Raw genomic sequence first — 26,382 nt, forward strand, 5'->3', positions numbered from 1 at the left:
TGTTGACCAATATATTTGATATCATATAGTTTTATTTTCCTGTATAGAATGACAATGCATAGACACATAGCATCTTTAAATGTGTTTTATGAGTGCAAATTAGGTAGATCTTGGAGAGTTAATTTGGCACTCATACTCTTTTAGCAGTTTAACTTTTTCCTAGGGTTTAAGGCACACCAGATGGGATCCATAAAAAACTTTTTTTGTGACGCACAGACCTGCAGTTAACTGATTGACTCTGCATAACTTAATACATATACGAACTGTTTGTCATCCAAGAAGAATTTTTTTTAAATCTAAGAATCCTTTTTAGCTTATATGCTTTCTTTATAAGATTGGACTACTTGTTTAACAAAGACAACAAATTCAAGTAAATCAAGGAAACCTTTTGAAAAAAAATTTATAAATTCTACCATACCAGATTTTAGGAAGTTTATTCTTATCTTTTCACACACAACCTAATTATTTTTATAATTTATTTATAAAGTAACTAAGATTTCCAAGATTGTTAAGGTCTACACCCTTAACTTTCTCAACACCCAATTATCCTTAGGTAAAAAAAACTTCTTAATCTAGAAAAAAACCTTTTATTTAGGAATGGAATACTATAACATTTATAAATATCAGTCAAGTACAATACAAAAGGATCCAATCATAAGAACACTATAATGTAATTACAATTTGTGGAGTAACAGTTAAAGTATATTTAAAACTAAAAAACAAAACAGTTTTCTTGAAAATCTACACAAAAGATAAAAGAGATAGATAATACATAACAATGGCTTTTTTCTTTATCTTACTTGAGCATCAATGTATCACAAAGTATTTACTTTTGGCAGCTCATCTTACATCTAAAACTCTTTTAGAGCAAAATAACAAAAATGCACTTAAAACTAATAATGTCCCTCAGTAATTAGGCATCATATAGGAACTCTGTAGCACCAATAGCAGTAACAGTAATAAGCAGTAACTAAGAACCCGTACAATTATCTTACTAACAGATAATAATAGGAAAATATCAGTATTAGTAAATTAAAATTGTACTATATTTAAAGAACACATTAAGTTACAAGGCACTTTGGTGGTTCAAGTCTTATGAGTTACTGTACCGGTATAGAGTTATTTAGTCTAGACGCTTGAATAATATTTAATCACAGTTCTTGTAATAGTGAAAACGCAAGTTATTTTCATATTATCACAAACTCAATTTCCCTTCAAATTCAGCAAAAACCTTTGTCAAAAACGGCAATAAACATTACAAATTGCACCAAGAAGGGTTAATCTTCCTAAATAATTTAATAGTTTAGTCGATCTGAGGTGGTTCAAAAAAGCTTGTCAATTCTTAGATTATGAGCGTCAACTTAAGTCTATTTGGGGATAAGTTTGGTTCGGTCCAAGTTTAGCTGAGGGTTGTTGGCAGCAATCTCGTTGAACACTTGTTGAGCCGTTTCTGCGACAGGTCGAACATGCAAGTCCACATCTTGAGAAAACAAGGGACATCTGCAATTGAAAACATGTTCTTCATTATAACTGTGTTCGAGAACAACTGATTTCTGAGCAAGGGCCATTGGATGCTGCAGCACTGAAAGCTTGTAGGGGTGTGTGGGAGGTTCAGATGGAGGCATTATTCAATGTATATGTTGTTGACACTGATACTCCATCAAACACGAAACTCCCATCCGAAAAAATATTGGAGAATGCTGTAAGAGTGAAGAAAAGAAAATACTTGACACTAACTGAATCAAGAAACTCTTCTTTCACTCCACTAGTCACTTCTGTAGACGGAATGCTTGGCATGGAGTTCCAGACCTTGTTCAGAGCAATGGCAGAAAGATAAAAGGTGATGAACTGGATAAGGGTAAAAACCATCTGTGCGACATTAAGGGACAGAAGCACATGTCTAAGGAGAACAAGAAAGAAGTGGAGGACCCTTAGAGAATTTGAAGATGGGGCTAGAGTACCAGTATTTTATTAATTTAAATAGCATTGTTTATTTTTTAATGTTAACTGAATGATTAATATTAAATTTCTTTTATTAATGTCCTTCATTATAACCATTTTAATAACGTGTGACTCTTTATGTGTACCTACGTTATTTTGACGTGCATATGAATGAAGTGTGAGTGTAGAATGAGTGAGAAGACCTGGGCAGCCTTTTCACTAAGATGAGCTTTGTCTTTAGCCAGTTTGGCACATTGTCTGACACATTGTATATACGACCGAATAGTGGTACTGGCTTAAGGTATTAATGTTCCATGTTGTGGGATAAATGTTTTTAAAACTCAGAACGTATTCTGCTCCCAACGGTTAAATATTTAGGCATCACAAGTAAAACATACTAAAATGCACATTTAGCATATGAGTAGGCCATAGCCTAGGTATTTTGTATTTACTATAATTTATTGCCTAAATGGGTACCGTAACGATAAGTAATCAAACTGATGATAATTACCTATCGAAATTATCACCTCCTTCGCCATTAAAGTGTGAGTAGTCTTTGACAGGTTGCCGGCAAACGTAACACATCATTGCGCCACAATTGCAGATCATCTTGTTGCATCCAGAAGACTTGACAAAGTTTTTATTGCAGCTGTGGCATGTCCTGTTTATACAGACAAATCATATAGACAGTGGCGGATCCAGCCAGGGGGCGCGCGCCCCCCCCTTGGGCAAAGATTTGCTTTTTTCCCACATAGCTTAACCACGATGTCCATTTTGCCGTGTATAGTAACTCACAAAAATAATCGAGTTTGACAAACAACTTGATTATTTTCGTTAGTTGGAACAGTGATGATCAAACTAAGGCAAGTGCCACGTCCACGTCCTTGTTTAAGCTCTTTTAACTGACCTAGCCTTAGCCTAGCCCTGCAAAGGGTATTCAACTAACTGAAAACTGAACTGAATTCAGTGGTTTTAGTTTTGAGTGAGCAAGCAGTGTCATTTTGAAGCGTAAAAGTCATTTCACCAAATTCTGAAATCACTACAGTACTGACCGAAACATCACCAGTCGCATTGGACTGAATTGAAACTGGATTGAATTCGGCGTGACTGGGAATAGAGACTCTGAGCTTTATTCCAACTAGCTGTTACCCACGACGGGCTGCTCCACCCCGTTTTACTACATTAGTATTAATAAAACTATTGATTTGTTTCAGTTAAGATAAAATAAACAAAACAGAATACAGTAATGGTAATACGAACAAATAATAACAGCTGAGGCCTTTCTAACATTAGGTAAATGGAAAGTTCCCTTTGGAAAGCAATTACGACCTTATAGGGCAATTTTTGAAATAATGGATAATATTGCGCAAGGTTCCTCGTCATGACGAACATTTTAAGTATATGGTTTATGGGGGTGTGACTTGTAGTTTTCTCAAAAGTTCATGGGTACTTTTGGCTTTATAGATGTCTATCACACATACACGATTGTTGTTGACGTTGATTGCTCGATTAGAGGTCAAACTTCAACTTCCGGTTAATCTTAAGGCCCGATTTCACCAAACACTTAAACCGCCGTTAAACCATGCTCTAACTGCAGTTAACTCTTAACTGACGAAATCGGATTTCACCACCCGCCGTTAGCGCTAGTTTAGACTAAACCGTCGTTAGATAATTAACTGCCCAATTTTGCCCGGTTAAATTCTTTAATCCTTCGTTAAGTAAATATTAGCTGGCTTTAAGTTTAAAGTTTATATTATAGAAAATAATTATTTTGGTGTTATCTTTATTGTGTCTCGGTTCTTGTAATTCTTTTTAAATGTACCAAACTGGTTAATGAACAAACAGAATATTGAACATCCCTGTAAAAAGTTGGATTTTGAGTCTTGACTCGACCGCAAAACTCAACCAATTTGTTCCTCGAAATCTCGAATATGTTTTATCAACATCGCTTTGCCTTTATTTACTTATGTTAATTGTTTTGGTATTTATTCTTGCTTTCTGTTGTTATTTTGATCAGAATCTATTGTATTCCTGTAAGCTTGCTGCTTGCTGTCTTCAGTTTTGTTTTCACTACCTCATAAACACTGATTTCTAGGTTATGTTTACTTGCTCCCGATACAGCCCGGTATTATGACAGTTCACTGCCACCGCCACCTGGATTTTACTCTAAACTTTCGTTTATAAAACCAGCATTAGTTTTGACGTGTTTTCGTTGGTGAAACCAGATTTCCTTACCTGTGGTTTAAATAATTGGTTCCGAAGTTGAACTTAACTGCATTTTTGCAGGCCTAGGCTACTTCTTTGTTCTTAAACCACTGTACGGTCGTTATCTTTGATTTGTATACGGAAAAAGTCCATTCATAAATTCCTTAAATTCTTAAGTGCGCCCCCCCCTCAACAAATTCCTGGATCCGCCCCTGCATATAGATAGACCGACACAACAGATACACATAACATATAACATCTGTGGAGTAAACATTTGATTATATCAGCTTGCACCATAACTGTGATTACAATTAGGCCCGCAGGTGGTGTGATAGAATACTCTAAACTAGGGATGGACGGGTCCCGAAATTTCGGGAAAAAAATATTCCCGATTATCGGGACGGGATTACATTTGACTCGGGAATTTTTCGGGACGGGATTTGGTCCGATCGTCGGCGATTTTTCCGCTTCGCGAGTGCCGATAACGCCGTTATTGCGAGCGATAGGTCCGCGAACGCAGGAGACGAAGTCATTTCGACGATTACGCCGTGACCGCGGAGTCCTACCGACGTCGGCGCCGTGACCGCGAGTCATACCGACGATCGCGCCGTGACCGCGGAGTCCTACCGACGATCGCGCTGTGACCGAGGAGTCCTACCGACGATCGCGCCGTGACCGCGAGTCATACCGACGATCGCGCCGTGACCGCAGAGTCCTACCGACGATCGCACCGTGACTGCGGAGTCCTACCGACGATCGCGCCGTGACCGCGGAGTCATACTGACGATCATGCCGTGATGGCGGAGTCATGCTGACGATCGAGCCGTGATCGCGAGTCATACCGACGATCATGCCGTGACCGCGAGTCATACCGACGATAACCCGGTGACCGCGGAGTCATACCGACGATCGCGCCGTGACCGCAAGTCATGACGACGATCGCACCGTGACCGCGAGTCATGACGACGATCGCACCGTGACCGCAGAGTCCTACCGACGATCGCGCCGTGACCGCGGAGTCATACTGACGATCATGCCGTGATGGCGGAGTCATGCTGACGATCGAGCCGCGATCGCGAGTCATACCGACGATCATGCCGTGACCGCGAGTCATACCGACGATAACCCGGTGACCGCGGAGTCATACCGACGATCGCGCCGTGACCGCAAGTCATGACGACGATCGCACCGTGACCGCGAGTCATGACGACGATCGCACCGTGACCGCGGAGTCCTACCGACGATCATGCCGTGATGGCGGAGTCATGCTGACGATCGAGCCGTGATCGCGAGTCATACCGACGATCATGCCGTGACCGCGAGTCATACCGACTATAACCCGGTGGCCGCGGAGTCATACCGACGATCGCGCCGTGACCGCAAGTCATACCAACGATCGCGCCGTGACCGCGAGTCATGACGACGATCGCGCCGTGACCGCGAGTCATGACGACGATCGCGCCCTGACCTCGCGCCGTGACCGCGAGTCATACCGACGATCGCGTCGTGACCGCGAGTCATGACGACGATCGCGCCGTGACCGTGGAGTCATACCGACGATCGTGCCGTGACCGCGAGTCATGACGACGATCGCGCCGTGACCGTGGAGTCATACCGACGATAACCCCGTGACCGCGAAGTCATACCGACGATCGCGCCGTGACCGCGAGTCATGACGACGATCGCGCCGTGACCGTGAGTCATACAGACAATCACCCCGTGACCCGCGAGTCACAAGTTTCTATAGGTTACCCATTTTTTGGTTTTTATAGATCAGTGCCACAAATGGTAAAAATTGATTTTGTATGTCTCTTTTGGTAACTGCAATACAGTAGGCCTACTTTCTTTTTATGCATAGAAAAAAATCCCGTCCCGTCCCGAAAATCGGGAAGGAAATAAAAATCCCGTCCCGTCCCGTCCCGAACTAAAAATTCAATCCCGTCCATCCCTACTCTAAACAGATGACCTGTAGGGAAAAGAATAGCATGAAATGGGATCGATTTAAAGAATGAAGTTGTGCAAATCACTTGAGGCACTCCTATATAATGTACTCACAATTGCATACACGCTTGTTAGTTGTATGCTAGTCTCCATATTGCCTGCACGGGTTTTAATGTTTTTACTAGCCACCCAATTTCCAGCTTGCTTGAATGGTTTTGCTAGACATTCAATTGGACAAGCTAAAATTTTACTTCGAATCAATATATTTTCCCAACAGAAAAAAAACTTTGAGCTATGCCAATTAAATTTACAAGAGTTGATCATATAGTGATTGTTAATGCCTGTAGTATTATGTAATTTGATTTGTGCATGCTCAAGGACCAAATAAAAGTTTGTCAGTAGGTTTGGGGAATTTTAAAAATAGTTCAGCAAGAATGAATGACGGGCGTATGTTAGTAAATTACTACACACACAGTAATTTGAGTATATGTAAATTTTTAAACAATATTGTATAAAATAAAAGGAATAATATTTCTTTCTAACAAAATTTGGTTGGTAAATCTATGTTATTTTAAATTTACATCCACACACAATAAAATATATTTTCATAGTTATTATAATTAGCAAACCTCATTAAAGCCTCAGTCATACGGTTTTCAATAATAAGCCGAGCTCTCTCTTCATCCTCTTCTTTGAATATTTCACACATATCGGGAGAATGATCTTCTTTGCGGCAAATTCTACAAACAATACAAGTTTTTTAGTCTAGTTAATACAACATTTACATTGCAAGAAACCACCTTTACACATTGAATAATTAGCAGGCATTCATCTGGACTGTTTGAATCAGAATGAAACAAGTCTGTTTTTTTAGGTATGTTTATGAAGTAACCATGAAATATTTCAATTTTGTGTATATAAATAATGTATAACCTATTAAGAAGACTCATCCACTGTACAGGCAAACCTGCTCTTCCAAAAATCAAACCTATTCTGACAGATCCTTTTACCAAGAATAGGCTATTGACAACGGTAAACAAAATATGGAACAAATCCACAATCTTTGTTAACGTTTATATTAAAGTGACGGCTAACCTGCAAGACAGCTTCATGCAGGTAGGGTTCTGACAGATAAACAGTGTTTCCTCGCCAGGGCCGTAAGCGTAAGGACAGAAAGGACAGGTCTCTACGCCTGCAATGTTGGCCCTGCGTATCTCCTCCTCCTGTATACGATCCATCAGCTTCTCAACCATGTGACTGGGCAGCAGCTCCTGTTAGGGAATACCGTTACTTTGCAATAACAGTTGTAAAGTTTCTAAGCTCTTCTGTAATAGGTCAAATAATACCGATCACCTATTCCTTCCTCGTTCAGTACGTTTCAGCCATTCAGGAAGAGACATCAGCGTTAATTGTCTCACTCGTTCAATCAGTTTAGACAACGTAACAAATATAATAGGACATTCTCAGCATTCTATTGCCAAGGAAGTAGGTGACACTTCATTACTATTTGTCAAACTACATTAACACGTTCGCTGCGGGCCATCAAATGGCAGGCGTAGCCTCAGTGCGGCGCAGCCCGCAGCGTCGAACAAACCCGATTGCCGGGTGATTGGCTCTCATATTTCGGTATGACGAATAGCAAATAACGAGCGGTGATGTCCTGCTTTATAACGAGAGTCGACGTAGTTTGCTAAACACTCACAGATAGCAGCACTGCTAGGAACGTAGCCGGTCCCATTGTATTGCCAATTGGAGGGAGAAAGACGGGACAACAAGATGATTTTTAAGTTTGCCAGACGGGGATTTTATGGGGAAATTTTACTACCAACCTACAACACAACAAAAAGCAAGTCCCCCACTACACGCTAACGTGGTATAGGTCCACCTTCGACCGACGCTAGAGCAAAAACTAAGATATACGAAAGGCATTGCCGTGCGTATCCGATCGGTTACGGCAGCACCTGAACAGCGCTCGGCCCGTATCCGATCGGATACGCCCGCAGTGAACGTGTTAAATAGCGCCCACCCCTAGTCAAGATATAACATACATAGACATCATGATGCAATCACAAACTGAACCAAACTCTTGAAATGATGCGCTTGCAGTATAAATACCAGTCACTATTCTACAATTATTGACTCAATCCACAACAATGTCAACCAGTCTGTGTGTGACAAACCTGTAATGCTTCATTGCTTTGTAATATTTGTGAGTGTAATGTGTTTTAGACAATTTCCCTATAGGGAAGTAGCTATTACCGTAGGCCTCTATGGCCTTGTGGTAAGAGCTAGGCGCCATTTAATTTTTCATTTTGATATCCATAGAGGGAAAAATCACAATCTGTTCAAAATGTCATTTATATATGTGTGTCCGTGAACAACTTGGTTCACTTTAGTAGACTTTAGTAGATTGGTAAACCTTACTGCAGTGCCAAAATGGCTGTAACAACTGATGAGCTGTAGACGCCAACTTTGACTCATTGATATTCAATGACTTTAGAACAAAAGAGATCTTTAAGTTTGAGTTTTTAAGAATCAAACCTGAACAGTTCGCAAAGGAATGACAGCTCCACAGTTCATTAGGCAAGGGAAGCTCGTCTCTCCTTCACCAATTTTAATCTCGGCACTTCTGCAACAGAGGAGTAGGCTACTAAGTCGACATCTTGTTCAGTTGAGACATTTGGTTATGTATAAACTGATATTTAGTGAGTCGGTGGCTCAGTTGGTAGCGTCACGGACTTCGGGCCCAAGGCAGCGATGTCAAGGGTTCGGATCCTGGTCACTGCAGGTAACATTTTATCAGTACAGTTCACCTTTATACTGTACCGGCTCACCCCTTGCTTTGCTGGATACGCTTCATGCACAGATCTGTAGTCTATGTGGACAGACAAATGCAAGGTCAAAAGAGGCCGCCAACCTCAAAAAAAAAGGAAAAAAAAACATTGTCTAGTTAGTTTTTAGTCCACAATACTAAACCGAAAAATTACAAAAATATTTGAAAAAAACTAGGTGTCTACAGGAACTATAAGGATTATTGAGCATATCAAATACTACTAGCTACTAGACTAGACAGAAGAGGCAAAACAAAGTGAATAAAATGCTTGAAACAGTCTATGATATGTATATTTTGAAAACTCTCCAGTTTTGCCTGTATTCTTTAAAACCTCCTGTAACAATTTAAAATGAGACCACTCTATATCCAATTAATTTCTAGATATCTGTCTTTCTCATTAAAAAAAGAGCAAACTAAATTAATTCACAATCTGAGTGAGCCACCGAGTCAGAAAGAACAAATAAGAAAAATCAGTTAACAAAGTAGAAAGTAAGAAGTAATATAATTACCTAAATGATGTAGCTTTTAATGTAATTAATAAATTACCTAAATGATGTGTACCTTTTAATGCAATCAACACAAAACAGGTGACCAACAGGCCCTTCGCATGTTCCTAGATTGATGTACTCCACTATTTCTTCTGCACAAACTTCACATTCAAACACTTCATCAACCTAAAAATTGTAAATAAGTTGTTACAACCATGCTTTCAGAAAAATAAACTCATTTCTTCTTTTAGTTTATTCGACCACTCAACATTCACTTACCTACTTAAATACCCCCGCCGCAGCAAACCTGCCGACTAAGCAAATTTCCATTTGTCTGAATAGATTTTCAGTTAAATATATTTTAATAACATTAGGTTTAACAAGTACCTAGGTTTGCTGCTACAAGGAAACTAATAAAGTGTGTTTTTGAGTAAAATATTGATAGCTTAGACCAAAATAAATAAATTTGCCAAGTTTGATCAAAATATATCCATAAACAAGCAAACTACAACATTTGACATTCTCCATAAGAATAACATGGGAATTTTTTAAATTTTCTCCGTTACTAATAACCGAACAAAAATACTTTTATATACTAAATTATTTGTTTTTTTTAGGCTCTTTAAAAAGGACTAAAGAGAAATTGGGAAATTTTGTGTTTTGAGGGTCAAAAGTGAGAAAAACCAATTTTTAAAAATCGGACAAAAATTACTTAAGTTATCGCGTTCACGGACGTATATATATACTGGGTGGCGCATAAAGAACGCATGGATTTGAGTTGAGTGGTGAGAGCAATAGGAGCGTGGTGGAGGGACTGGGCCTGGTTGTTTTGTAGGTTAGGGTGTCCAGTTTTAGTAGCAATGGTGCAGTGGTCCGTGGTACATCGGATTTTTGCGGTAGAACATTTATTCAAAAGTAATTAAATCTGTTCAACGGCTTTTCTGCACAAAGTTCAATGTTCCGCGAGTCCTGAAAAAAGTACGGTAAGGCCCAAAAATAACGAAAGTTACACCAAACGTTAAGTTTCAAATCGTGCAGTGGTTTTTGATGCAATTCTTTTAGGTCTTCTGCTGCCAAATAGTGCCAGTTTTGCTTATTGACATAACTATCCAAATGAAACTGCGCTCCATCATTAACATCACACACAAAACGCCATCAGTGGCAAGAACATCAACCATTCTCTCAAGACAGTTTCCATTTTCGTAATCACGTTCATAAATCTTCTGTTCGATCATAATTTTGTAAGGATGAAATTTTAACTCGTCTTTCAGGTTGCCCTGCAACGAGCGTCAAGACAAGCACACAGTTGGAGCGCATCGCCTAGTGTAACAGACGCCCTTACTCTGTCGACATTTTGTGGAGTTCGCGCCGTGCAAGGACAACCAAACCACTTCTGCTTCATAACTGATTCAGTTGTGCGAAAAGGAGCTATCCAACAAAGTATTGTGTTGCGATCGGGTTTTGTTTTGAACCATTGAACTATGCACGGAGAAGCCATTGAATAGTAATATCAGATTCATTATTTTTAAATAAATGTTCTACAGCAAAAACGTGATGCGTCAGGTTGATTGCACCATTACTACTAAAACTGGACGCCCTAACCTACAAAACAACCAGGCCCAGTCCCTCCACGGACGCTTTTATTGCTCTTACCACTCAATTCAAATCCATGCGTTCTTTATGCGCCACCCAGTATATAAATCTATATATATATATATATATATATATATATATACATATATAAAAATTTGAACGAATGTTGTTTTTGGCTTCTGGGGACATCAAAATGAAAAAGTAAATCGGTCCCGGGTCTAGGTCTTACCGTGCCACCTACGGTAATAGCTACTTCCCTATAGGGAAATTCGCTAAAAAGGCAACAACATGAGGTTTACAACGTTTTCATGTTTTACACATTTTTCCTAGTGAAAAAGGAAGTTAGAAGAAAACAAAACATATTTATCAACTAAGGTGGTTCACCCCAAAAATAAATTAAAAGTAGAGGTATTAAAGTAAGGTAATTTAATTAGGCCTATGTGCTGTAAATTCTTTTTTTTATTCTTTGTGTTGTCAATACAAATTTGCATTTTTAACATTTTGAAAGGGAACGGTCAAAATTCTGGTCTTGTCTAACGACCTTTTTGTTAGATAGCATCATGTGATGGCGCAATGAAAAGTGGCATCTGGTCCTGGGAAAGACCCTGCTTGGAATCAAACCAAGTTACCTTCATATTTGATGTTAACTTCATAAAATGTATAACAGATGCTTAAATCAGATGTTTAAATGTACAGTAGAGTCCCGCAAACTCGGCTCTCGATAACCCGGCAGTCTGGATAACTCAGCCATCACCTGGCTCAGAAAATTAGTGATTTTTTGAGTCCGTGTTAAAAATGGACTCAAGCCAGCTGAAGCAAATCATTCGCAACTCATACCAAGGATTTGTTGTACTATATCTGATGACTTAATACTGACTTGTAATATAAATATAAATAAAAAAGGCGGTTAAAAAGCTTAAAAAATTGTATTTTTCTTATTTTAAACCCTTGTTCCTGATAACCCGGCATTTCACAAACTCGGCATCCCTTCCAGTCCACATTACGCCGAGTTTGCGGGACTCTACTGTATAACAAGCACTTACAGGAGGTGGAGGTGGTCTGTTGATTTCTTCTTGGAATCTAGCAGCCTCAATGGCACTGTCAAGGTATTGTTGAACCTCATTTTTGTGCTCAATATACCACACCTGTAAAATATGGTGTTAAGAGTACAACGTTTCAGAACCCTCATAAAACCTCCTCACCCTCAAAGATAATCTACAGAAACAATCAAGTATTTTAACACAACATTCATCAATCAATTAAATTTCTTTAAAGTACTTTTCTGCAAAATACCAATTGGTGAATGCAAATAAAGTTGCTATTCTCACTGTTGCTCATTCAGTTGAGTTGTACATGATTGAAAATCGGCAAAATAGATTTAGTGAAGACTCTAATTTTCCCAAAATTGGATTAAACTTAAAGAGTGATAAAAAATAAAATTAAACAACACATACCAAATTTATTAAAATTTAATTTTGAAATTTTTTTATTATAAAATATGCAGGAAATGGTAATTAGGTATATACCGAGAATATGCTTTACCCAACTGGAAATGATAAGGCTATATGAGATAAACTATCAGCAAATTTAGTTCTGATTCAGAGCAACGCCTGACTCACTGTAGGGAACATTGCACAATCTATCTAATGAACATAAATGGATTTGAGACATTTCCTTACATAGTATACATAGAACAAAATATTAGAGGTACACTGTAGCTATATTTTCAAAACTTACCCAAATGCAAATGATCCACATTTCTTTGCTTACTAATAGTTATGCAAAAAATAACATTAAATTAGAGATGTTGAAATGTATTTTTTTATGTTTTAGACAAGAGTAAATTTTAAATTTTATGCAAGAAAATAATTTTTGGATTGCCATTTTACTAGTTTTATTTCAAGGGCTGCTATTGATAAATCTAGAGGTATTCATTCTTTGAGAACATTTTGCTAGCAATATATCTTACCTCCTGATGAAAGAACACATTGGCAGGATGGTGGAGTGGGGTGTATTCCAGAACTTGAGGAATAGGGATATGTCCTTCCCTCTCAAACTGGGCACAAATTTCTGTCAGGTTGTATCCGCTCACTTCCAGACTTTCTTTTATATCTTTATCACTTATTCCTTGGTACCTAAAGTTTCATGGAAGGACAAAGTAAAAATATAGGATTTAAATTAATGTAAAATAAGTAGTTCAAACAGTAAATCAGTGTTTGTACAAGGGTTGTACGCAAGTTAAGGACTCCTATCGAGGTCCTACTAGCTTAAGTCCAACCGAGCTAGCTCGAATCTGAAACAAATGCTGTTTTTTTTTTACTTTATAGTTTATTCACTAATATTCCAACCGGTTTCCATCCCTGTACAACAATTAGTCTTGTTATAGTAGCAAAAAACAACATTGAGGCAAATACGCTCTGGTCAAGTGCAACTTGCATTCTGTGATAAGATTTCTGTGATCCAAGTCATCAACCCCTACTGAATTCCGTCACCAAGAATGGACTTAAATGAAGTAAAAAGGTTGGAACTAGACAACCTGCATAATGGATGGAGTGATTTTGATGGGGGTTGGAAACTTTTCCACGTAGTTGATGATGTTTTGCACAGTGCACAGTTGCTGTTGTACTTCAGTCGAGGTTCAGGTAGTGACCAAAATTAAGGAAATTGTGCTTTGACTATAGGAGGAATTGCCAAACTGAAAGGAGACATCTCAAAAGCTTGGTTTACATGATGCCAGTTAGTAACACAGTTGTCCTGTCCATAACGTGGTTTCAGGATTGTCACAGACATGGAACTCGAAGGATATTTTAACCCCATAAATCGCTCAAGCAGGTTTTTAAAAAAAGAATCTGATTTTCTTGTTATTTTATGGGTTTTTTCTATTGGGAAATCACAAGTTACAATAGCTTTTTAACGACCATTTTCATAGCCATAGGGTTTTACTGTTTTGTTTAGAGTCAAGTTATGGATTATAGCATACCAAAATTTAATTAAAATCATTCATGCCATTTTAAAAAAATTGGATTTTTTCTGTTTTTTATTGGGAAACCTCCATTAAAAATCAAAGTTTTAAAACAATGCAAAAAAAAAACGCCTGGAGATACCATGGCACATACCAAATTTTATCAGTAGCTGTGTACACATCCAGACAGACACCCACACACGTAAATCACTTCTAAAACCAGGGTGTCCCAAAATGGTTAGCAACTGAACTCTCAAACTTAAAAATTTTGACAAAAACAACACTTTCACCTTATGTATAGGGGGAGAAAGTACAAATTATTCGCCAAGAATTATAGGAAATAAAATAGTGGATGAAGGTGATTTGTTGAGCCTAAATACCAAATGGATACAGTAAAATCTTAAACAAGTGTAACTGGTAGTTGGTATACAGACAAAATAATAAGAAGAGGATTTAAATTACCCCCAAAACTAAAAGAATTGATAGTGTACAGGTGAATTTTCTTACCTTGCTTTCAAGTAAATTTCAGCGTTTTGTTTATAACCAGTTCTGATGTATCCAGCACTTGAAAACTCTACCAATGGATCTGGAATTGCTTCCAAGAACTGTGCAACAGTGCAGTGAAATTCTTCCATGAGTTTCGGTTCCTCCTCAACAGGTTGTGCGAGTTTAGGTTCCTCCTCAACAGATTGTGTTTTTGGATAATTTTTCAACTCAAGATTTTTAGAAATAAAGGCAAGAATACTATCTTGGTCCTTCAATAGTTTACATTGGCTTAGCAGATAATCGGGGTTGGCATCTGAAAAAATATTGCAGAGTAAGGCATATTTCTTATCGGGATCTTGAAACTGCGAAGGTGCGACAACAGTTGTGTTTTTCACCAGCTTTTCACGCAAGAGCCGGTTTTGATTGACAAGTTTCCTCCGCAACCTTTCTTCTTCATTTTTAACTTTGCAGCTTCTCAACCTTGCCTGCTTGGCAGAGCAGTTTGACACAGTTGATTTTGAACTGCTATTCCTCCTACGACGGGGAGTTGGTGTTGCCTTGAGAAACGATGAACTATTTGTTAGTTTTTTACTGTCTGAGGCTTGTTCAACTTCTTTTGATTCTTTGGAAACATCAGGTAGTTGCTTAGCTTCCTCCGATTGTGTAGAAATATTATTTACTTCCAAAACATCATTTTCTGCCAAAAGGAAAGGATATTTAATAAAACACTCAGGAGGAGAATCATCCTCATCTCCACTCAAAACATCATCCTTCACGAGAAATTGGATCATACACTCAGGAGGAGAATCATTCTCATCTTCACTCAAAACATCATTTTCTTTCACGAGATATTTGATAAAACATTCAGGTGAGGAATCATCCTCATCTCCAATCGACAAATCAATTGTATCCAAAAGCACTTCTCCTACTAACAAGGTCCTAGATCTAGATGTAGAAGCCTTAACTTCAGTAAAATTTTCAAAAGAGTTATTATTTGGCTCATATTTATCTTGTGGGATAGGGCTACATGGTTCCTCAAACACTGTGTTTTCTGCTTCGGACATGATCACATTTCTTTCCGAGAGATCTTTACCATTAACAATGGCTGAAAGCAATTTGCCATTACTCAAAGAAGACTTTTGAGTTGACTCATTAACAAGCGGTTGACAAACATTTGAGTTTCCAGCACAAATTACTTTTGGACTTACATCAACCACAACTTCAGCAGTTGTATCAGTATCAACACTACCAGTTTCTAAATGATCTTCCTTAGTAGTTTCTTTAGTCAACGGGAACTCAAAACTACAAATTACCTCAACTAGTTGTTCTACAGTAGGTTCATCATCTACGTAAGCATTGTAAATTCCACTCAAGAATTCCTCTGAAACATTTGGGAACAGCTCAATCAGCTGATCAAGATCTGAGTTAGGCCTACTCATTTTGTTGTTCTCTGCCTTTCAGATTCAGAAGCATTCCTCAAACCTACAACAATATGTCTATAAATAAAGTGAAGAATTTGCAAACAATTATTAGCCTACTATTTAAATTTGAGTTCTTCACTGGTCAAGGGTTACAAGATGTCATCATATAAAAACAGGTATAACAAGGGGGGAGGGGGGGTACAAACAAGGAAGCTATATTCTGGTTAGCTCAGTCAATAGACTAAAACCTTCTATGTGCAAAGTCCCCTAATTTAACTAATTAGGGGAAAGCTGGATTTACCCTGATGATAGATCATGATGAGGTAGGCCTACATTTTCTCAAAAGTCCCCACTTCTCCCACTTGTGCATTATCCCTCCTACCCCTACCCCGTGAACTTGCTATTTGCAAGCTTTCGCTATAACGGGCATATTTCAGTTGTTATTTGTCAAAAAATAAATTTTTTTGTTTTATGTTTATCTATAGGCGTAATAAAAATCCTATATCGTAAGTAAAAACTTTTGTTCATCATTTCCTGAAATAGAAAAAGACCCTGAAATAAAGTATGAAACATCCCCACTTCCTCGCGTTTCAAATTAATAGGAAAAACCCAGTGGAGAAAATCATGTTTTTTCTTTTTCAACGCCGGTAAAGTAAAAATGATTCATTTGCAATCCATGTAATCCATGGTTTAACTTTAAGTTACAACACTTTCCACAGAACTGTCAATGAACTCTGTTCTAGTGGAGTGGGGGGTCCGATGTTTTTTACTCGTCCAATTACAAATCGGCTAGTGTAAAAGCAACAGACCCACAATCATCTGCCTGTCTGATTGAGCGAAATCGGATAGTGTGAAAGGAGCATTAGGCATGTGCAAAAGGTGCAGCTGAACACGGCTCCGCACCCCGCGGTGTCAAATAAGTTACTTAGGCCTAATTATAGGCCTACATTGAGATTTGTGTTATAGTTTATTTATTTATTTATTTCTACGGCAATCGCCATTTTACAAAATAATACATTGACAAGATTTATAGTAATTTTTTATAGTAACTTGTTGTTGGGCTTCTCAGTTATCTTTAGCTTCAAATAATGACTAGGCTAACTTAAATTAACTTAATTGAATATGAATCAAATTAAATGTTCCATTCTCTCATTATAAAGTTACATACACTTTACCTAGCCAGTTTTAGAATAAAAGTGAATTTTTATTTTTTTATTAATGCGTTTTTTTACATTAAGTAACTTAATTGCATTTTTGCATACCGTAATTGAGCTGCCGACAGAGAATGCTGAGGTAAACTTATAAGTCTACTAACTTATCTTCTTCAATTGAATAACTTAACTTACCTAGGTTTAAAGTTTAAATTATTTTAACCAAGCAAAACTGAAAGGATAGCTTAAACTTATTAGCCTACCAATTTGTAATACAAAATATTTTATTTCACGTCAACTTATTATCTCGGAAGCAAATCTAAGTTAAGTTAGGCCTATTAAGGGTGATAATAAGAAATACCTAGTAGGAGTTTTATGCTGTAGAACCCACTGTGAGACACTCATTTTACTTAGCCTAGCTTGTTAAACAAACTGAGAGGAGGTTTATATTTAAATATCATAACTTACAGCTTAGCCTACAAATAACTTAGATAGGATGTCAACAATATCATTGAGACAATGCTCTCACATAATTTATGAGGAATAGCTATTTAAGTTAGTTGTTCATCAAACATTGAGTGGTAAGCTATGTGTAGCAGGCCAAAGGTATGTTTAACCCACCAATTCGGTATTTATTCCGTATAGGTGCCTCCAAACAAATTTTTAATTTGGATATCTTACTTTATAGTTTTTTACCTCCTGAATCCAAATATACCATTATTTTTCACCGCTGATGAAAATTTCTCAAGATATCGCCGCAAAAACATACTTAACAATACAATAAACAAGATCTAGGATGGATAACATTTCAAGTGATTCTGTAGTCAAATAACTTTAATGTTCTCTATAATAGGAATTTCATCACATTATGGAGATGGACTGGTGGACTAATTACATGTAGTTCTTATTTAGGCATGTCAGGGTCGCGTGCTGTATGTGAATTGGTGACTGCATTACATTAAGTGTTTTGAAATTAGGTTAGATTAGGTAAGTTAAAGTTTAGGTTATAATGTATCAAGTTGTTAGTTTATGTCGCCTGCAGACTGTTTTTGTAAAATTAAAATCCAGAAAAAAACGCTTCAAATGACTATTTAAAAAATGCAAGCATTTTTGAAAAAGTAATTTGAAGTGTTTTTCTCAGGATTTTAATTTTACAAAACACAGAGGATAGGCCTACGCGGTAACCAGACGTGGATTAGGCGTCCGGTAGCGACGTCACCGGGTTGTGGGGTCCCGGAAAGCCATGACCACAACGATACGATGTTCGGCCAGCGTTGTTCGTGGTGTAGTGGATAGAGTGTTCGACTGATATCCAAGAGGTCCCTGGTTCGAAACCCATCGGTTTCTTTAACTTCTTGTCACAGATTTTGCTTTGAATGTAATTTCTTCTTAACTGTACATCTTTTGTTAGCATTTTTGGCATTTATAATTTTATGTTATGAAGAGAATTGAACCTTAATTTGATTTTTTTCATTATCAGCAAGTTTGGTTAGGTTAGGTTATGACAGTACCTAACTGCCGGACGCCTAATCCACGTCCTGTTACCGGACGCGTATCCTCTGCGTTTACAAAAACAGTCTGCAGGCAACATAAACTAACAACTCGATACATTGGCTGCACTTTACTTGACGTCCTACACTCATTCGATTGTTTTTTCGATTCGATATTTTCATTCGATTGTTTCATTCGATATATCGTTTGGTTAGTTAGGTTAGGTTAACCTTACCTAACTAACCAAACGATATATCAAATGAAGCAATCGATTAATCGATATACCGATCGATATTTTCATTTGAATGAGTGTAGGACGTCAAGTAAAGTGCAGCCGATACATTTATAACCTAAACTTTACCTTCCTAATCTAACCTACCTTCAAGGACTTAATGCAGTCACCAATACACATAAAGCACGACCTATCACCCTGACATGCCTTTTCTGACATCAAAAGGAGTTTGCTTACACATTCTAGAGGTTCGGTTAGGTTAGGTTACTTATGTTAGAATAGCACCAATTATTTTACTATGTAATTTCTAAACGGTGAAATATAAATCAATGAATCATTAATAAGGATAAAATACTGGTAACAATAATACATTATTAACTTATTGGTCTTAGAAAGTGAAAAGTGTAACTTAATCAGGTGATTTTCATATTGCAGAATCAGAGTTAGCTAATTAAAGTTGTCACTTCCATTTGCTTGACTATGATTGAAAACAATCAGCTGTTGGTTTACTTAACCCATAGTTCATTCTAGTGATGGGATAACCGAATGGTTTCCATGACCGAATAATCAATCAGTTATTTTGGCTGCACTTTACTTGACGTCCTACACTCATTCGATTGTTTTTTTCGATTCGATATTTTCATTCGATTGTTTCATTCGATATATCGTTTGGTTAGTTAGGTTAGGTTAACCTTACCTAACTAACCAAACGATATATCGAATGAAGCAATCGATTAATCAATATATCGATTGATATTTTCATTCGAATGAGTGTAGGACGTCAAGTAAAGTGCAGCCGTTATTTTTTGCGTCAATCGGTTATTTTTAGTTGAATGAATCACCGAATCAATTTTAGTCATTATTCAGTATCACAAACCACAACTAATTTTTATCCTATGGGAAACTGAATGGCATTTAGTCTTTCAGCGTCAATCGGTGATTTTTAGTCGAACGAATCGCCAAATAAATTTTAGTTACCTGATTATGTGACAAACTAAATCAACTAAATAACTAAATCACCGAATCGCACGGTAAGACTAATTTAACCGAACCAGGATAAAATAACCGAATTAGTCTATTCAGCATCAATAACCGATTGATTCGGTTATTTTCATTCGGTGATTCCCACCACTAGTTCATTCCACTTGTAAATGTCATCCATCCTAGGCCTACCTGTTTATTGTAATGTTGTGTATTATTACGGCGATATCTTGAGAAATATTCATCAGCTGTGAAAAATAATGGTATATTTGGATTCAGGAGGTAAAAAACTATAAAGTAAGATATCAAAATTAAAAATTCGTTTGGAGGCACCTATACGGAATAATTACCACGAATTCTACCTATTCGTGGTTTTACCTATTATAGTAGTGGGATCTCCTTAACTTATGTCAGTTGAAAATGAAACCACGAAAATGTTTTAACAGATAAGTTAGGAATCTAAACAGATTTTCCCGGGATATAATTTTCGTTAGTACAGGACAGTTTACTATACTTAGGCCTACTTACCAATTTCAAAAGTTCGAAAATGCTGATTAGCTAGTTTTACACCAACTTCTAACTAACTAGAACTATACTATACTCAAACAAATTTTCTGTTCACATTCGAAGGATGCCAAATCAACCCGTTATCGATAAGATAATGAAGCCTATCCAGTAAAGATAAAGATAACCACTACAACAGCACTAAACACTAGCTTAAAATTTAAGAGATAACAGAACCACTGATACCACGCCGGTTTGCCGAATTCTGAACACTGAACTGAAATGAAACTGAACCACCCAAAACAAAACAAAAAAAAATGGTTAGAGTCGAGACTAGAGAGAGAGATTGGAGGCTAGTGAGAAGAAGAATCTAGTAACAATACAGCCAACTCATTGAGCAGCATCATAAAATATCCCTATCTACATTCTACACACTAACATATATAACACATTACGAAATATACAGTGCATAAGATTTGTGCTGTACACGAAATTTTACGATTTTGGCGTTTGGCATGTATAAGTAAATTTAACGAAATTATGCGAGAAAACCACCACACATATACACTGCTATCATTTTGTGTGCGTAAGTACAAGAATTTGTTCTATTAAAAAGTTCTCGTATTTTTAAGAATACCAGTATCATAGATTATATATTGTTAATTCACGTTAGTTATAGTATGCCATGTACACTGAGTTAAAATTATAACTGGAGGTAGCACTGCCATGGCAGAAGTCTGTCAAGAGCGTGTCGCTGATTTTGTTAGGTTGGTATAGCAGTGAGTTTTCTTATCATAGCAATAACATGGCTTCTTACGACGGCGCTGAAGGGCCACCAACTATAAAAAAAAATATTTTTCTTAATCTCTGAGAAAAAACTTAGAATTCTGAGTTTAAAGTCAGAATATAACAAGTGGGCGTTCCACTCTGAGATTAAAGTCAGAATTCAACTAGTGGGCGTTCCCCTCTGAGATTAAAGTCAGAATTTAACAAGTGGGCGTTCCTCTCGGTGAAAGGAGTTATAATTCTGAGATTAAAGTCAGAATTGAATTGTGGGCGTTCATCTCTGAGATTAACGTAAGAATGCGGCCACCAATGCGGCCGTGCTACTATCATAGATAAAACATACTCCCTCGTTGGTTAGTCTATGCTACTATACTCTACTGTACTCTTCTCACGGCCACCTTTAACTCCAGGCCGCGGCCTGGTAGAATTGGCAACGTTGCAAGTAGAAGAACACAGTAGAATAGACAACAGAAATGATATTTATATTATTTCTTTTGTCTAAGATAGTAGGGATTGTAGCATCGATATGCTGATAATATCGTTGCAATAAGAGAGGAACGCCAACAGTTCAATTCTGACTTAAGAGTTGAATGCCCACTAGTTATATTCTGACTTTTTTCCCAGAGAGGAACGCCCACAATTCAATTCTGACTTTAATCTCAGAATTCTAACTCCTTTCACAGAGAGGAATGCCCACTTGTTAAATTCTGACTTTAATCTCAGAGGGGAACGCCCACTAGTTGAATTCTGACTTTAATCTCAGAGTGGAACGCCCACATGTTATATTCTGACTTTAAACTCAGAATTCTAAGTTTTTTCTCAGAGATTAAGAAAAATATTTTTTTATAGTTGGTGGCCCTTCAGCGCCGTCGTAGCTTCTATAACTAGGTTGGTATAGCAATGAGTTTTCTTAACCAATAACATGGCTTCTTATAACTCACACCTCACGCAAACATGGCGGCTGGCGACACGCATCTTTGACATTCAGTGCTACCTCCAGTTAAAATTATAGCCATTATTATAGGCCATGTATGTCTTACAATTGAAATGATTCAGCCTATGAATGTTTTTTTGTTTTCTTTTATACTGGTTATGTCTTTTGCATGTCATGTTTGCTTTCTAATTTATTCTTATTATTGCTCATATTTATTACCTAATTATGCTATGTTTATAAAGTGATTAATCCTATTTAATGTATATTCCAATGTAAAAATGGTGTTACCGTTGAAAGAATAAATTAATAAATAAATAGTACAATTAATTGATACTGGCAGTCTTCACTGATTGCAATTACTAACAATAATGACACAATTAAATGTTCAACGATAAATAAAAATCTAAATCATTTAAACATACATCAACCCCGGACGAAGGACGGCTACTCTGCTAGTATGATAATAAATACGCGAGCGAATAATTAACATAAAGTAGTAAGCCTTCAGCCCATTAGTAACTAAACTAAATTTGATTTTAATTCCACAATGTTGGAATGATATAGATAATTATTATTATAACACTAACAAGAATTGTTTAGTAAGCAAACAAAGGCGCCAACCGCCAACAGGTGAATGTAGATTAATTTAGCGAATAATGCGGTAGATGAAAGCATTATACATATTTATTGCTTATTTGCGTCACAACACTCAGTTTAATTAGCTGGTCTTATGATCAATGTTTATTTATGAGTGGATTGTTACTGGCGTCAATTTAATCGTAAAATACAAGGATATTTATTATGAATTGTAAAAACAATATTTGAAAGCTTTTTGTTTTGTGAATGGTCTATGTGTATATTGTATATCCAATCTATGTTCCATTATGGCAATTAATTAGCTCTAAGTGGAAGTAGGCCATCGTGCAATCTGGAGCCATTTCATGTTGGTGGCTTTTAAATTGATTATGCTGCCTAAATGTTTCTAATTTATTTTAAAACGGATTTTACGAGCTGGTCCATAAGGATGATAATTCTAGGTTTAATCATAAATTAATCAAATCATCCCCATCCGTTTGGTGTCCCTATCCCGTATGGCTTTTCCGTGACGTCAATATTTAAACTTATAGGACTATTCTACAACGCCACTCCACAACGTTATTGTAACAACACAAGGAAGATATTCTAAATAGTTTGTATATCCTACAACGGTATAATATGTGCTTATAAACTCACTGTTACTGTGTTGTTTGGTTGATAAGATCAGAGACAATCTTTGTTCTTCATCGACAATCAAGAAGGCACAGTGTAATCCCATTCTTTTAGGAACTGCGACGCCTTCTAAAACACAACGCAACTCATCTCAGTTCTGTTTTGTAGTTGCATTCATCAATTGGCGGAGTTCATTTGTCAACAACTAAACGATTTATATAAAAGAGAAAACCTCCGTTACCAACACAAACTTTAAATAATGCATTCAGCTGATCCATAAATATTTTGATTTGACAGGGAGTATGTTTAGTGTTGTTATTGGCGATTGAATCGTAGATTATAGAGCTCCCTCCAATCATAGGTTTTATACCAATTATGCCATTGCTTACACACCAATGTTTCTACAATTAAAGATTAGATAACCAATTTTATAATCAGCTATAATCATTGGCTTTGTAAAAAATCTGCGTGGGTCTTTTGTGTAGCGCAAATTGGCTAAACTGTTAATAATCATATGGTCTACATGTAAAGTCTTGTTTTCTTTATTGTTGACGGTCGCATTACGGTGATTATAAGTTGCTGTGGTGGTTTTTCTCATAGTTTTTCAAATAATTAATGTCATATTCGTTATTGTAAGTGATAATAGTTCGTTGTCTTTGTACCTTGTGTTATTAATAATGGTTTCGTGTATTGAAGGTTTTAAGTTTACATTTACCATGCAAATAAGAATAAGAATAAGAATAAGAATAAGAATAAGAATAAGAAAGTTTATTGCCGTTGACCAGGGGCCTATTTCATAATAAACTACAAACTAATATAATTAGTAAATCAGCTGATCGCCCAATGCAAATCTTATGGAAATTACAAGTTACAAGCTGTAACTTGTAACTTGTAGTTTATTATGAAATGGGTCCCAGGTTGTATACAGGAATAGGCATTGTCAAATTACATTAAACAGAATATCAATATCAATATCAACAAGTATGTTATATCTACAGCTAACAAAGATTGAGAATTCCTAGCTTACAGTGTGAATGATTCTATTGTAATTTTATGTTTCAAAAAGTCCTTGACTGAATAGAAAGGATTTGCAACAAGCCAGCTATGAATTTTGGATTTGAAAAGAGAAATAGAAAGGCTGTCTGCCTGAAGAGGCTCAGGCAGCTTATTATAAAATTTCACACAGTTGAGTTTGAAAGAATTACCTGTGATGGCTAGCCTGTGATGTGGTATATCCAGTTGTTCCTTACTTCGTGTATGGTGAGAATGGTAATTCTGCCTGGTGGAAAACTCATTGAGATTAGCTCTAGTGTATATTAGTACATTGTAGATGTATAAGTTAATGATTGTGCAAATGTTTAGTTTGATAAAAAGTGGTTTGCAGTGCTCCGCAGGGGCAGCCCCTAACATTGTGCGAATGACTTCTTTTTGTATTAGTAGAAGCTCATGGACATGGGGGGAATGACCCCAAAGTTGGATTCCATATTGAATATGGGATTGAAACAGCCCAAAATAGGCTAGTTTGAGATATTCAATATCGACAAAAGGCTTGAGTTTCCAGAATAAACATGAAACTCTCGATAGTTTTTTGCTCAAATTTGTTACGTGAGTTTTCCAGTTTAATTTACTATCGAGATGGAAGCCAAGAATTTTTACTGAGTGGTCTGATTGTTTAATAGAGAGTGAGAAATCAATTTTCTGGGTCTTGGATTGATTACAGATCAGTTTGTTTGCAGAAAACCAGTTTAAAACACTCTTTTCTGCTTTAGAAAGAGCTTCTGAGAGCTTTGTTTGGTCTTTATCAGAAGTAAAAATTGTGGTATCGTCTGCGTAAATTACACATTCGATAGGAGTGTTACATGGAAGATCATTTACTGCGATTATGAAAAGGAAAGGGCCTAAGACTGAGCCCTGCGGAACACCTGCTTTAATTGTGGTCATTGTAGAGTGTTTACCCTCCACACTAACATATTGCTTCCTATTTGACAGATATGATTCAAGCATTTCTATTGTGTTTTTGCTGAGTCCATAGAATTTGAGTTTAGCTAGCAAGATGTCAAACGGGATGCAGTCGAAAGCTTTTGTTAAATCAAAAAGTAGCATAGAAACAGTATTTTTATTTTCAAAAGCATTAATAATATAATTGGAAATGTGAGAGACTGCCATCGTAGTTGATCTGCCAGCTCTAAACCCAAATTGATAATCAGTCATCAAGTTATTAGAGTCAAAAAAGTAATTTAACTGTTTTAACATGAGAGCTTCGAAAACCTTAGATAAGATTGGTACTATCGAGATTGGGCGATAGTTTTGACATAGATTCTTATCACCCTTTTTATAAATTGGAGTTACTTTTGAGACTTTAAGTTGGTCAGGAAAATAACCATTACGGAGACAACTATTAAATACAGTGGAGAGGGGTGTAGATATGTAGTGTATAATATTCTTGATTATGTAGTTTGAAAACCAAAAGTGATCCATAGATTTAGAATTTGAAAATTTTGAGACTGTTTTTGTTACCTCATTTGGTGTAATAGGTATCCATTCAAATTTAGAGATGTCCAATTTTTGTGTAGATTCCAGTAGTTCTCTTGGTGTGTCTTGAGTCTGGCCCACTTGATTGGCCAGTTCCTCAACTGAATCTGTAAAGTATGTGTTTAATTTGTTAGGGTCAAGAGTAACATGAGATGTGCGTGTGGTTGTATTTTCCTGTGTTATTATGTCCCAGGCGGCCTTGCATTTGTTTTTTGAATTGTTAATGTATTTAGCACAGGCTAATTTTTTAGCAAGGTTTAAATCCTTCCTGTACTGTTTTTTTAAGCTATTGTAGATATTATAAGCTGCCTGAGCCTTTACAGAATCAATTTAAAAAAAATGTTTGTACAAAGAATTATAAGCCATCATGGTTTCCTTACTTTTTTTTAAACTATCACTATAATAGGTGATTTTGTTTTTCACTAAATTAGTCTTATTATCTGATCTAAGCTTTTTCTTAACAGGTGGAGAACAATAGTACCAGAGGTTAACAAATTTATCAAAAAAACTATCAAACAATGTTACTGGGCAACTCTCATTTTCTGTAATGTCTTCCCATGACTCGCCCTGCAATACCTCACGGAAAAGATTGAGATTTTGTTTGTTTTGTTTCCTAACAAGAACACTAGCCTGCTCAATAGATAGGCCTACATTTTGTGAGCTTTTGCAGGCAGGTCTATGGTATTTAAAAA

General features: G+C 36.9%; 1 protein-coding gene across 1 annotated transcript; it reads right to left on the reverse strand.

Annotated features, from left to right (window-relative positions):
* Positions 1-689: 689 nt before the first annotated feature.
* On the reverse strand, positions 690-20,457 carry LOC128987513 (uncharacterized). The gene is made up of 10 exons (XM_054408393.1): positions 20,254-20,457; positions 14,471-15,931; positions 12,971-13,136; positions 12,045-12,146; positions 9,482-9,594; positions 8,629-8,716; positions 7,183-7,358; positions 6,717-6,827; positions 2,453-2,602; positions 690-1,500 (listed from the first exon to the last, which is right to left on the reverse strand). The coding sequence occupies exons 2-10, from the start codon at positions 15,886-15,888 to the stop codon at positions 1,368-1,370; spliced, it is 2,457 nt and encodes an 818-aa protein (XP_054264368.1). The 5' UTR covers positions 15,889-15,931; positions 20,254-20,457; the 3' UTR covers positions 690-1,367.
* Between the last annotated feature and the right edge of the window lie 5,925 nt (positions 20,458-26,382).

Source organism: Macrosteles quadrilineatus, unplaced genomic scaffold, assembly GCF_028750875.1.
Source record: "Macrosteles quadrilineatus isolate MER2022 unplaced genomic scaffold, UCM_ALF_1.0 Scaffold_2__2_contigs__length_208266976, whole genome shotgun sequence".
Classification (NCBI taxonomy): domain Eukaryota; kingdom Metazoa; phylum Arthropoda; class Insecta; order Hemiptera; family Cicadellidae; genus Macrosteles; species Macrosteles quadrilineatus.

What these genes read in the sequence shown, in the direction of transcription:
- LOC128987513 (XM_054408393.1), bottom strand. Translation starts at nt 15,888, where the DNA reads ATGAGTAGGCCTAACTCAGATCTTGATCAGCTGATTGAGCTGTTCCCA. An exon ending in ATGACTGAGGCTTTAATGAG is followed by an intron (nt 2,603 to 6,716) that starts GTTTGCTAATTA and finishes CTGTATAAACAG; the next exon opens with GACATGCCACAGCTGCAATA. An exon ending in GGAGGTGATAATTTCGATAG is followed by an intron (nt 1,501 to 2,452) that starts GTAATTATCATC and finishes TTTCAATTGCAG; the next exon opens with ATGTCCCTTGTTTTCTCAAG.